Raw genomic sequence first — 12042 nt, 5'->3', positions numbered from 1 at the left:
TTCTTAACATGGTATCAGACCGTTCGAAATCTCACCGCCTCCCACTATCTTTGTAGTGGAATTTTCCACATGTAGGTGGGCTTGTATGTTGTCCACCCTTCAAGCCCAGTGGGCTCTCGTGTGAGGGGGCGTGTTGAGAAATATAGTCCCACATTGGTTGTATGGGCAACTAATGTGAGGTTTATAAGGTTTTGGGCACTTCCACCCTTTGAGCTAGCTTTTGGGGTGGTGACCTCAAGGTTCTTAACATGGTATCAGAGCGTTCAAAATCTCACCGCCTCCCACTTTCTTTGTAGTGGAATTTCCACATGTAGGTGGGCTTGTATGTTGTCCACCCTTCAAGCCCAGTGGGCTCTCATGTGAGGGGACGTGTTGTGAAATATAGTCTCGCATTGGTTGTATGGGCAACTAATGTGAGGTTTATAAGGCCTTGGGCACTCCCACCCTTGGAGCTAGCTTTTGAAGTGGTGTATCCTAAGATTCTTTGACATGGTATCAGAGCGTTCGAAATATCACCGCCTCCCACTTTCTTTGTAGTAGAATTTCCACATGTAGGTGGGCTTGTATGTTGTCCACCCTTCAAGCCCAGTGGGCTCTCGTGTGAGGGGGCGTGTTGAGAAATATAGTCCTACATTGGTTGTATGGGCAACTAATGTGAGGTTTATAAGGTCTTGGGCACTTCCACCCTTTGAGCTAGTTTTGGGGTGGTGACCTCAAGATTCTTAACATGGTATCAGAGGGTTCGAAATCTCACCGCCTCCCACTTTCTTTGTAGTGGAATTTCCACATGTAGGTGGGCTTGTATGTTGTCCACCCTTCAAGCCCAGTGGGCTCTCATGTGAGGGGACGTGTTGTGAAATATAGTCTCGCATTGGTTGTATGGGCAACTAATGTGAGGTTTATAAGGCCTTGGGCACTCCCACCCTTGGAGCTAGCTTTTGGGGTGGTGTATCCCAAGATTCTTTGACATGGTATCAGAGCGTTCGAAATCTCACGCCTCCCACTTTCTTTGTAGTAGAATTTCCACTTGTAGGTGGGCTTGTATGTTGTCCACCCTTCAAGCCCAGTGAGCTCTCGTGTGAGGGGGCGTGTTGAGATATATAGTCCCATTGGTTGTATGTGCAACTAATGTGGAGTTTATAAGGCCTTGGGCACTCCCACCCTTTGAGCTAGCTTTTGGGGTGGTGACCTCAAGGTTCTTAACACCTACTATTCATAGTGAAAGATTTTATGGATTAAGTCCCGTGGTTTTTACTTCTCTACATTAGAAAAGGTTTTCCACGTTAAAATTTGCTATTTTTACTCTCCATATCTCTTTTCTGCATTTTTCTTTGTTTATGTGTTTTTGCCAACCTCGAAGTGCCAAGCTGTGAGCTCGACGTGCTGACCTGTAAATCGCCTCCGCCCTGATTGAGAGACTCGTCCCAACATATATCTATCTATATATATACATATATTACCAAATCATAAATATATATTTAATTCACAGGACATAATTTTATTGTTTTATGAGTAGTGAAAGAATAATAAGGTACAAATTCATCTAATTCTAATTCATTCTTTTGCAGCTAGAGATCTTATTAATGAAATGCACGTGCAAGCAATTATAGTACCGCAAACATGGGAAGAGACATCTTTAGTGGCTGAGGTTTGTAGCCAAAGCATGACGCCAGTTTTATCTCTAGCTGATGCAACTCCAAAGTGGTCAACTTTGAAATGGCCCTTCTTGGTGCAAGCTTTACCTAGTCAAATTAAGCAGATGAAAGTAGTAGCTGCTATTGTTCAGTCCTGGGAATGGTACAGTGTTAACATAATATATGAAGATTGGGATGCTTCATCCACACAAGTTTTATATCATCTCTATAGAGCCCTCAGTGAAGCAGGTGTAAGTATAAGCAATCTTTTAGCTATCCCACCTTTTGTTTCCTCTTCATTGTCCCAAGAACTGGAGAAGCTTAGAGAAGGGCAATGTAGAGTCTTTGTTGTTATTTCTTCCCTCCCGTTGGCCATAAACCTGTTTGAAACTGCAAATAAAATGAATATGATAGAGAAAGATTCTGTGTGGATCATAACTGATCCTTTTACAAGCCTTGTCCATTCCTTGAATGCTTCCACTATATCTTCAATGCAAGGCATCCTTGGAATCAAGAGCTACATCCCATAAACAGGACACCAGTTTAAGGAGTTCTACCATAAATTTGGCCAAAAGTTTAGCTCAGAGAACCCTTGGGAATTCAACAATGAGCCTGGGATATTTGCAGCACATGCCTATGATGCTGCATGGACTGTGGCTCTAGCCATGACCCAAGACAACAGTAAAGGAGGCCAAGTTTTGCTAGATAAGATTTTGCTTAATAGTTTTATTGGCTTAAGTGGAAAAATTCAGTTCACTGACCAAAAGTTAGCTCCTTCACATACTTTTCAGATCATCAATGTGATAGGGAATGGTTACAAGGAAATTGGATTCTGGTCAGATGGACTAGGTTTCTCAAATAGTATTGGCCAAAATGCTACTTATAGTTGTTCAATGAAGGAACTGGGACAACTTTTATGGCCAGGAAGACCTTGGGACACTCCAAGAGGATGGGCCCTGCCTACAAGTGATAAACCACTAAGAGTTGGGGTCCCTGCTTTGGCCACATTGAAACAATTTATAAATATAACTCAAGATCATTCTGAAAATACTACCTCCTTCCAGGGATTTACTATTGATCTTTTTAGAGCAACTGTGGAGTTGTTGCCCTACCATTTGCCATACAAATTATATGCTTTCAATGACACATATGATAATTTGGTGAAGCAAGTTTATTTAAAGGTGAGAGTTATACATTATATTATTCTTACATGCTTTATCTCATTTTATTAGTTATAAAATTATTGTGTCTCTGGCAACTACATAAATTTAAATTGCATGTGTCACGTGTCATTTCTTTCAACTTACAATATATGTTGTCATTTTGGCAAATGACAACATATATGAAATTTAAATTTAAATTTCACCCAAGTTTAATATGTTGTCATTTTGTTAGCATGTATCCATCTTTTTTTCAAAACAATGGCTAATGACACTTGCTCTTCACATCTGCAATTGCTTATGCATGAAGCAGAATTTCGATGCAGCGATTGATGTAACAATAATTTCATATCGATATCAGTATGCTGAATTCACTCAGCCTTACACTGATCCGGGAGTGGTGATGGTAGTGCCCATTAAGTCAAAAGCAGGACATAGAGCTTGGTTATTCGTGAAGCCATTTACAAAGACCATGTGGATTCTAATAGCAGCCATGATTATCTACAATGGATTTGTTCTATGGATGTTAGAGAGACACCATTGGCCTGAACTTAAGGGTTCCATGCTCAATCAAACTGGGACCATGGCTTGGTTGGCATTGACCCCTCTCATCAGCTTTAATGGTATTATGAGATTTTTTACACTTATTTGCTATCATTTTTTACACGGAATGGCAATGCTGTGGTTGGATACACTACAGGATCCTTCTTGCAAAAATATCCGCAGGAAGTGTTACACTTCCAACCTGCAAAAATCAAGCAATTTAGCTCACTTGAAGAGTTTGCAGAAGCTCTCAGAAGGAAAGAAATAGCAGCTGCATTTCTTGAAGTTCCTTGGGCCAAAATTTTCCTTTCAAAGTACTGTAAAGAGTTTATTCAAGCCGAGCCTATGTATAAATTTGGAGGATTTGGATTTGTATGCTTCAATACTTCTTTTTAACTTTCCATTCATACATTACTATTCCTTCTGTTCCAAGTTTGTTTAACTTTTGTTGTTTGTAGGCATTTCCAAGAGGGTCTCCATATCTTCCAAGTGTAAACAAAGCACTGCTAAGTTTGTTTGAAATGGCAAGCGTCTTGAATTAGAGAACCAAATGCTTGCATCAGAGAAATGTGAAGACACAGAACCAGATGCAGACTCTTCAAGTCTCAGTCCCAATAGCTTCTGGGCCCTTTTCACATTGACAGCAGGCACATCAACAATTTCTCTCTTGGTTTACATTGTGGGCATGTATTATTCAAACCGTGAAGAGAAAACATCATGGAGACTAATTATGGTAATGATTCAACAATATGAATATGCAAAGAGACGATTCTCCAGAAGAGAAAGTGATGTTACAGAAAGTTCTATGTACTCTCCAAATGCACATGCTACGCCAACTCAAGTTTGAAAATATCAGGTGATTTGGTTGAGGAGTGGAAAGTGATATTGTACAGATAGGAAAAAAAATGAGCAAGCAACAGTGCTGAACCACCTTATTGTTAAATGACTTTGATTGCTCTGCTAGACAAATGAACTAGCTAGTATTTCTTGGTAAGGTAGGATAGGATAAGGCTAAAGCTATTGGTTGCATCTCCAATTTATTTTGTATTAAGGGTTAATACGATCTTGAAATTGATTCCAAAATAATTAAAAGATATGAGAATTGTAGTTAAATTATTATTTTATTCTCATAAAAATTCTTATATTTTGCAGTAATTTTCACCTTAATAAAAAGATAAATCGGAGAGCTCAAGTGGATTTGTTAAGGATTTCTGAATCATATAATTGATTGAAGATTTTATTGAATATTCTCTTGAATATTTTTAAGAAATTTTTTTCTTTACATATAAAAGGGAAGATTTTAAGGATTTGATTAAAGATATGATTGGAGATTCTAGTGAAGATTCCATTGAAGCTCTTATGAGAAATTAAAACATATGGTTTCATCAATATTAAAAGGTAACTCTTGGAAACACAGAGGATGATGGCATATCTTGAAAGAGAGAATGCAAAGAACATAGGAGAATCCTGTTTTTGAGAGCTTAAGACAAAGACTAAAGCTTTGCAGTGGCGATCAACCATTATTCTTCTTCTACTCACTTCATCTATTTTAATTTTATTTCTTATTTTGTTTAAGCCCGATATGTCTGGCTAATTTCTCTTTGTAGTTAGGAATATGGATCCAACGTGAATCCTTGTTTTGGTTTAATTCTTTTCTTTAATAAACTGTCTTAAATTGTTTGTGTTTACCTTGATTTGTATGTTTAAATTCTTGTATTATCTAGCCAATTATATAAGGATAAATAGGGTTAGGATTCACAATAGACATATTGGGATCTTGATCTAGACAAGGGTATAACACCAATTCTTGCATGATCTAGACATAATTTGATTGGGTTAAAGGGTTAAATAACTAAGACATTAGGATTTAATCAATTAAATCTTAGATGATGAATTGTTTGAAACAATTGAGATAAAATATTATTGAATTGAATTAAATCAATTAAGGGGGATCAGAGGTGAAGTAAACTTAAGTGATTTTTTTCTTCTTCATAATTTCAAGTTAATATTTTAAATCAATTTCTTTAGTATGCATCTTTAATTGAATTTTTCAAAAACTTGTTACGAATACGGCGAGTATACCAGTCATACAAGTAGATTATCGTTCCTACGAGGACTAATTATAAGCAATAGTTTCACCGTTTTTATCTAAGTTAGACAATTCCAAATGTGATTTCATAGGTAACCAATATTTAATTAAAAATTTCTAGATGAAATAATCTAGGCCATTCACAAGCTTTCCTCTCATTAGGACTCGTGAGCCCTTGACAATTTCAAGTGACCATTGCTTACTTTTAAACTCTAGGCCACTAGAGTCAAGCATCCCTAAGGAAATCAAGTTTCTTCTTAATGTGGGAACAAATCTAACTTCTTTCAGAATTTTACAACTCCAATCATTCGTCTTGAACATAACAGACCCTACTTCTTTAATTTTATGAACTTGGTCATTCCCCATTAAGACTTTTCCACCCCTTTGAAGCTCCAGCCCACTAAGCCACTTTCTTTTGGGTGTCATATGGTATCTACATCCAGAATCCATCACTCATTCTGTCTCAAAAACCTTATCAGACAGAACCAGTTCCTCAACACTGTCAAAATCAATTAGTACATTAGCATACTCAGGTTTACCTTATTGTTTCTGAGTACTTTCGGGATTTTCAGGGCAGTTCTTTTTAAGGTGGCCCTCTTTATGGCAGTGCCAGCACACAGACTTAGATTTAGGTTGACCCTTACCCTTATTTTGGTTTCCCTGGAAAACTTTGATTACCTTGGGGAATATTGTTGTTCCCCTTACCTTAATTGTTTGACTCTCATTTTTTATTCCCTTTTCGTTTTACATAGAAACCTTCAGTTGTGGGTTTTCTGTGATTCAACTTCTCTTGCCCTTAAAGCTCAGTTATTTCATCTAGAGTCATATCCCCTTTACTATATTTTATAGCATCCTTGACCCATCTGTAAGAGTCAGGAAGAGAGTTTAAGAGGATCAATATTTGATCCTCATTGGAGACAATAACCCTCGCATTCTCAAGCTGAAGAGTTAACCTATTAAACTCATCTAGGTTGTCCTCAAGACACTTAGTAGGGTCCATCTTGAAAAAAAAATCTTTCCTTCAAGAACATTTTGTTGTGGGCAGACTTAGTTTGATACAGACTCTATAACTTCTCTCAGAGCTCATTAGGAATGGTAATCTTGCTAACCCTACGCAACACGCAATCAATGATGTTGACAACTATCAGGCTATGGGCTAAAGCTAGCATGTCTTTCCTTTCTTTAGGTGCCAAATATAACGCCTCACAATTTTAAATCAAGTAATTAAAATATTAAGTGAGCAATCAAGTGATGGATTAGTGAAAATCCTAAAGATTAGGCCAAAATACAAAGAAATGGCAAAACAGTAATTAGCCAACACGCAACCCTAGGAAGATAAAAATTGAGGAGAATGTCTCATATGGTAAAAATAACCCTTGAAATGGGTTCAGAACAAAAAATTGGGTGTTAGGCAAGTTTCAGAAAAATAGTGAATAATGTTTTTTCGCGGGTAAAAATACCGCGTTACGATTGCACCGTAAAATGTGCCAGTTGAATTTTGAGCTCTAGGTTTCAAATATGAGTTATAAATGGTCTAATGAGTTAGGAAATATGATTTCTTATAATATTTGATGAAATTAAGACAGTTTGGGGAAGCGTGCCAATGGCTCGCGTAATAGCTTAAAACAGTGTTTTCTCCGAACGAATGGAGGACTCTTAATTCATCTGATCAAGCATAATTAAAGGAGAATAGTTAATGTTAAAAATTAGAGTTTCTAAATAGGTTTTGAATTTACGGACGTTTAGTGAAAGTTTGGACGCGTTTTAAATCGCGTGAGGTGGCGTGGGACCCACCCCACTTAAAATTCACTTAAAACACCTCATCAAAGTACTATTCATCACCTCCTTCACCCCTCCTTCAGCCAAAAACCGAGCCCCCCTCCTTCTTTCTCCAAGTTTTCTTTCAAATTTTTCTTCTCACCTAAATCACTCAAATCCTAACCAAATTCAACAAAGTTTAACTTGAAATTTGTTGGAAATTGCCTTCTAAAGCCATTGTGCTATCCTTGAATCGTGAAAGTGGCTGGATTTTGAGATCCTCCCCCTCAAAGGCCGCGGCTCACTTGTGGAATTTTGTGTTCATGGAGCTTTGGAATGCTCCAATGGTGGAGTATACCTAAGAGGAGTCATTTGCCTTGCATTTGGGTGAGTTATTTCAACATTTCAATGGTTGATTGGTGAATTGTGTTTATGAGCCCTAAAGAGGCATTTTATGATGTGTTGTGTTAGAGAGCTCAAATGGAAAATGTCTATTAGATGATAATGCCTTAAAATGATGTAGTAATGCTAGAAATGCAATGAAAATTTTAAGTGAAATGTGATGATTTTTAACTTAGAAAAATTGATGATCATGATTTTGGACTTGTGAATTTTGGTGTTGAGACTTGTTTGATGAATGGTGGCATGATGGTATGATGATATAATAGGTTGTGTGAAGGTTGGAACGATTAAAATTGAATGGAAATTCCTTGGAATGCCATAGGGTAAAATTCGATTCTTTGAGGAAAAATTGAGGAATTGGTGTGGAAAAATGATTTGGATGATGATTTGTGTAGTTATATGGTGCTTAGATGGGTTGTGTTGTGATTGGAGAGTGTTTGAATCAATGGGAAAAGTGAATTGTGTTTAGAGACCTAAATGAGCCCAGAATGAAATATTTCGCAAAACGATGCATAAATGTCGCAAAACGGAAAAACGACGATTGAACTAGCCTCTAAACAACCTAAGGGAGTGTTATAAAATGAGAAAGAAAATTTAGAAAAATAAATCTCAAATTTACACCTACATGGCCGAACCTCCAAGGGAAAAAAGGGTGATTTGGCAATTTTCGCGTTTTGATGTAATTCGACGCGAAAATGACGAACCGGCACTTGGACTGGCCTATTGACAACCTAATGAGACGTAACAAAATGAGAAAGAAAATATAGAAAAATAAATCTCAAATTTACACTAAAATGGCCGAACCATCAAGGGAGGATGGGGAGGATTTTTGTGATTTTGCGTTTTGATACTATTTGACGAGTACTGATGGATGTACGTTATTGTATAGGTTGCCGTACGTCGACCTGAATCCCGAATCTTGAATCAGTGAGTTGCCCTTGGTCCGGGACCAAGTGGATTGAGGTAAGTAATTGGTTCATTGCATGTATAATTATAAATTAACATGTATTGGTTGAACTGAGAGTGATTGGGAATGTCCTCTGTGTAGGCATTCCGCTGTGTACCGAGTTGAGGGATAAGCTGCTGCGGAGCTTGTGGAAACACGATTTAAGGTAACCTCTTGGTACTGGGGCTTGTTCCCCTTTTCTGTTCCACCTTGCCAGTTGATGGCAACGGTAGGAAGTGTATATGAATAGTATAGAACACATGAGCATGCATGCATTATTGCTATGGGTACTGCGGTACCGAGTCTCTGGCCAGTAGACAGTTTTATTAGCCTTCGGGCATTTTCGGACTTCCGCTGGATAGGTCTCCAGGAGGGAGTTCCAGTTGACTGCGTGTCATGGTGTGTGATCCGGGTAGGAGCACACTAGGAATGTCTTTGGCGTTTTGGTTGGTTTGGGCATCATGGATGTGGTTTCTTTGAACGCACCATAGATGATACCCATAGGCTTATATATGCCCAGGGCGTACGTGGAATTGGGGTTACCATCCCGTATCGTCGTATTTTGTTTTCTTTATATTCCCCATTCTCTAAATCCCTTGCTATATCCCGTTTTCAAAGTGGTTGTTGTATTCTATTGATATGCATCGAAGTGAACCATTGGGTGGAGTTTTCTCCAAAACCTCTTGGTTACTGAGATATATTCGTATATCTCACCCCGTCTCGGGGCATTTATTTCAGGAGGTAGCAGTGGAGCAGGAGCCTCGGGCAAGAGGCCCGCAGAGTGAGCGGTGGAGCGCTTCATATTTTGCATTTTGTTGGCCGTGTGGCCTAGGCTAGACTTAGGGCATGAACATGTCATTTGTATTTACTAGTAGCTTCATTAGCATCTTGTTCATGCCATTTTGCCTAAGTCTAGTAGTGATGTATTTGGTTATGTTGTCTTTTAAATTAAGTTGAAATTTTAGAAGAATGTAATTTGAAGTTTTAGTTTCAAGTTGTAATTTGTAAAGCCATATTGTAATAGTATCGATGCATGTCTATTTATGATGGAAGGGCCTTAGGCCTATTTTAGGTTATGATAATATGTATGATGGAAATATGCATGAAAAAGGTGTTAGTGATTGCAACTACTTAAGAATGATTAATGTGGACTCTATGTTTAATAACTATAAACTGGATTGGGTTGTAAGTGCCCCAAGGCGTTGTTGGTCCTTGTGTGTTCCACCCATTGGATTATTACTGTATTATCATGTGTTTATTAGGTACATTTGAGGTTTAAATGATCTTTTACAAATTTGGGATTATTGGAAAAACAAAGGAAACTCTGGCGAATTTTCTGTAGAATTGACAGATTTTAGGCGAACTTCGGGAGAGCATATCTCCCTCCGTAGAGGTCCCCTAGGGACGTGCCATACGCCATTTTGAAGGTTGAGATGTCCTCTACCTTGTGTCAAAATTTAAGGAAAATATGGGTTGATCTTCGGCCTGAAAAAAATAGAGAAACGCGGACTGCTCATGTGCCACTGCACCTGAGGCAGATTCTGGACCGGATTTGGGAAATTAATTCCCGCTTCCTTTCTCAGTCAAATTAAGCGTGTGATATATCAAAATGAAGTTTGAGATGTCTAGTTTGTAGGATAAAATGTTGAGAGCAAATGGTTGAGTGGATTGAGTGCAGTAATTCGAGCAATGTGAGTGGTTTGGAGCTGTTTTTGGGGTTGTTTGGGCTAATTGCTTATCCAACTTCAAACGGCGATAACCGGAGCAAATGAGCTCCGAATTGAGCGTATGATAGCTTGTTAAAAAAGGAATTAAGTAATAAAAAAACATAATCTGAGAAGAAGGGTTGGTTGCGATCGGTTTGGTCGCAGAAAAATTTAGAGTGAAACATGTTTGAATTGGTAAAAACGTAAAGTTGGAAATTGGCTAAGTGAGTTTATGGGAACTCCTTAGTAACTTATAATAAATGATGTAAGTTATAAAAATAGTTTAAATAAGTCTTCCGCAAGAGTTTACGGTTACGGTCACAGCTTTTAATTATTACGCCTTTTTATGATTTAAATGCTCGCGTAATAGTCGGAAAAAATTTATTCTCGTTTTTATAAATGAACTGCTGTGATTGTAACTGCGCTTAATATCATAATTAATGTTAACAATACCGGTACGTAACGGGCTGTTACATTTTATGGTATCAGAGCAGTTTTGTGAGGGAACTCTGATAATGTATTACTGTATCTTGTGTTGCATAGCTATCTGTGAACTATTTATGATTAATGTATATGTGATTCCTCAGTGTGGGTCTGATCAGCTCATTCCTTTGTGTTACATGTACAGATATCATGAGCAGGGCACGGGGTCGCCGTGGAGCTAGAGGTGCAGGTCATTTAGTAGCACCAGATCCTATTATTGCAGTTCTGAATGCTCTGCAGGAAGAGACTGCTGCCAATAGAACTATGACCGAGACCCTGATGAAAAATAATCAGGATATGATGCATGCCTTCATGAATGAGATGAGGGAGGAAAGGGCTCGACACAGGAGGGATGATTCTCCTCCACATACGGCTACGGATACTGCTACCCGTACGCCATCTGTTACTCCTCAGCATGAGGGGAGTGGGGCTAGTCATCATTCGACAGAGGCTAGTCATCACACTACTGATCCCACCTATGTTCCAGATCCTTCTGTGGATCCTTCTGTGGTTGCTCAGTCTGCTGGGATTGCTGGGCAAGTGTTTGCAGGTACTAATGAGCAGAGGCTCATCTCTTTTAGAAAGCACAAGCCGCCATCATTTCAGTGGTCAAGGGACCCGAAGGTAGTGACTACTTGGTTGAGGGGCATGGATAAAATCTTTCAGGTTATGGAGTGTCAGGATCCCCAGAGGCTGTTGTATTCTGTTTATATGCTCGAGGGAGATGCCCACGAGTGGTGGTACACTGCATCTCAGCCTTTCATTATTCAAGGGGAAGAGATTACATGGGCTTTATTTGAGAGGTTGTTTCATGAGGAATATTTTCCCCGAGATGTTCGGGAGGCTAAACAGGGTGAATTTGAAAAGTTGGTACAGGGTACCATGACTATTGATGCCTATGTGGCAAGGTTTAATGATTTGGTGAAATTTGCCAATTATGGGGGTGTGATGCCTACCCCTGAGTTTCTTTCTGCTAAATTTCAGAGGGGTTTGAATGAGAAAATTGCAAAGAGAATGTCTAATACTGCTGTGAGGAACTTTGCAGATCTGGTGACTCAGTGTAAACGGGTTGAAAGTGTTTATAATAGATATCCAAAATCTGGTTCTTCGAGGACATCTGCTCCTCCCGGCAATAATAACAGAGGTGGCTACCATCAAAACAATAATAGAGGAAGGGGGTTGCAAGTAAGACAGCCCCCAGGTCAGTTTAAAAGGGGTGGTGGTCAGAGAAGTGGGAATAATGACAGAAATTCTGCTCCTCGTTGTGATAAGTGTAAGAGGTTTCATCAAGGGCCTTGTACTGTTAATCAGGTGACTTGTT

General features: G+C 38.7%; 1 protein-coding gene across 1 annotated transcript; it reads left to right on the top strand.

The window, feature by feature from the left end:
• Positions 1-2299: 2299 nt before the first annotated feature.
• LOC133316909 (glutamate receptor 2.6-like) lies at positions 2300-11345 on the top strand (the record flags this gene model as incomplete). Its single annotated transcript, XM_061518709.1, has 5 exons — positions 2300-2815; positions 3108-3417; positions 3495-3709; positions 3796-3847; positions 11209-11345. Coding segments are annotated over exons 1-5 (1230 nt in total), but the record flags the coding sequence as incomplete, so codon positions are not given.
• Positions 11346-12042: the final 697 nt, after the last annotated feature.

The sequence above is a fragment of the Gastrolobium bilobum genome, unplaced genomic scaffold (assembly GCF_033153095.1).
Source record: "Gastrolobium bilobum isolate Gb01-03AN ecotype WA unplaced genomic scaffold, APGP_CSIRO_Gbil_v1 utg69117, whole genome shotgun sequence".
In the NCBI taxonomy this organism is placed as follows: domain Eukaryota; kingdom Viridiplantae; phylum Streptophyta; class Magnoliopsida; order Fabales; family Fabaceae; genus Gastrolobium; species Gastrolobium bilobum.
This window is presented reverse-complemented; position numbering and strand designations above follow the sequence as displayed.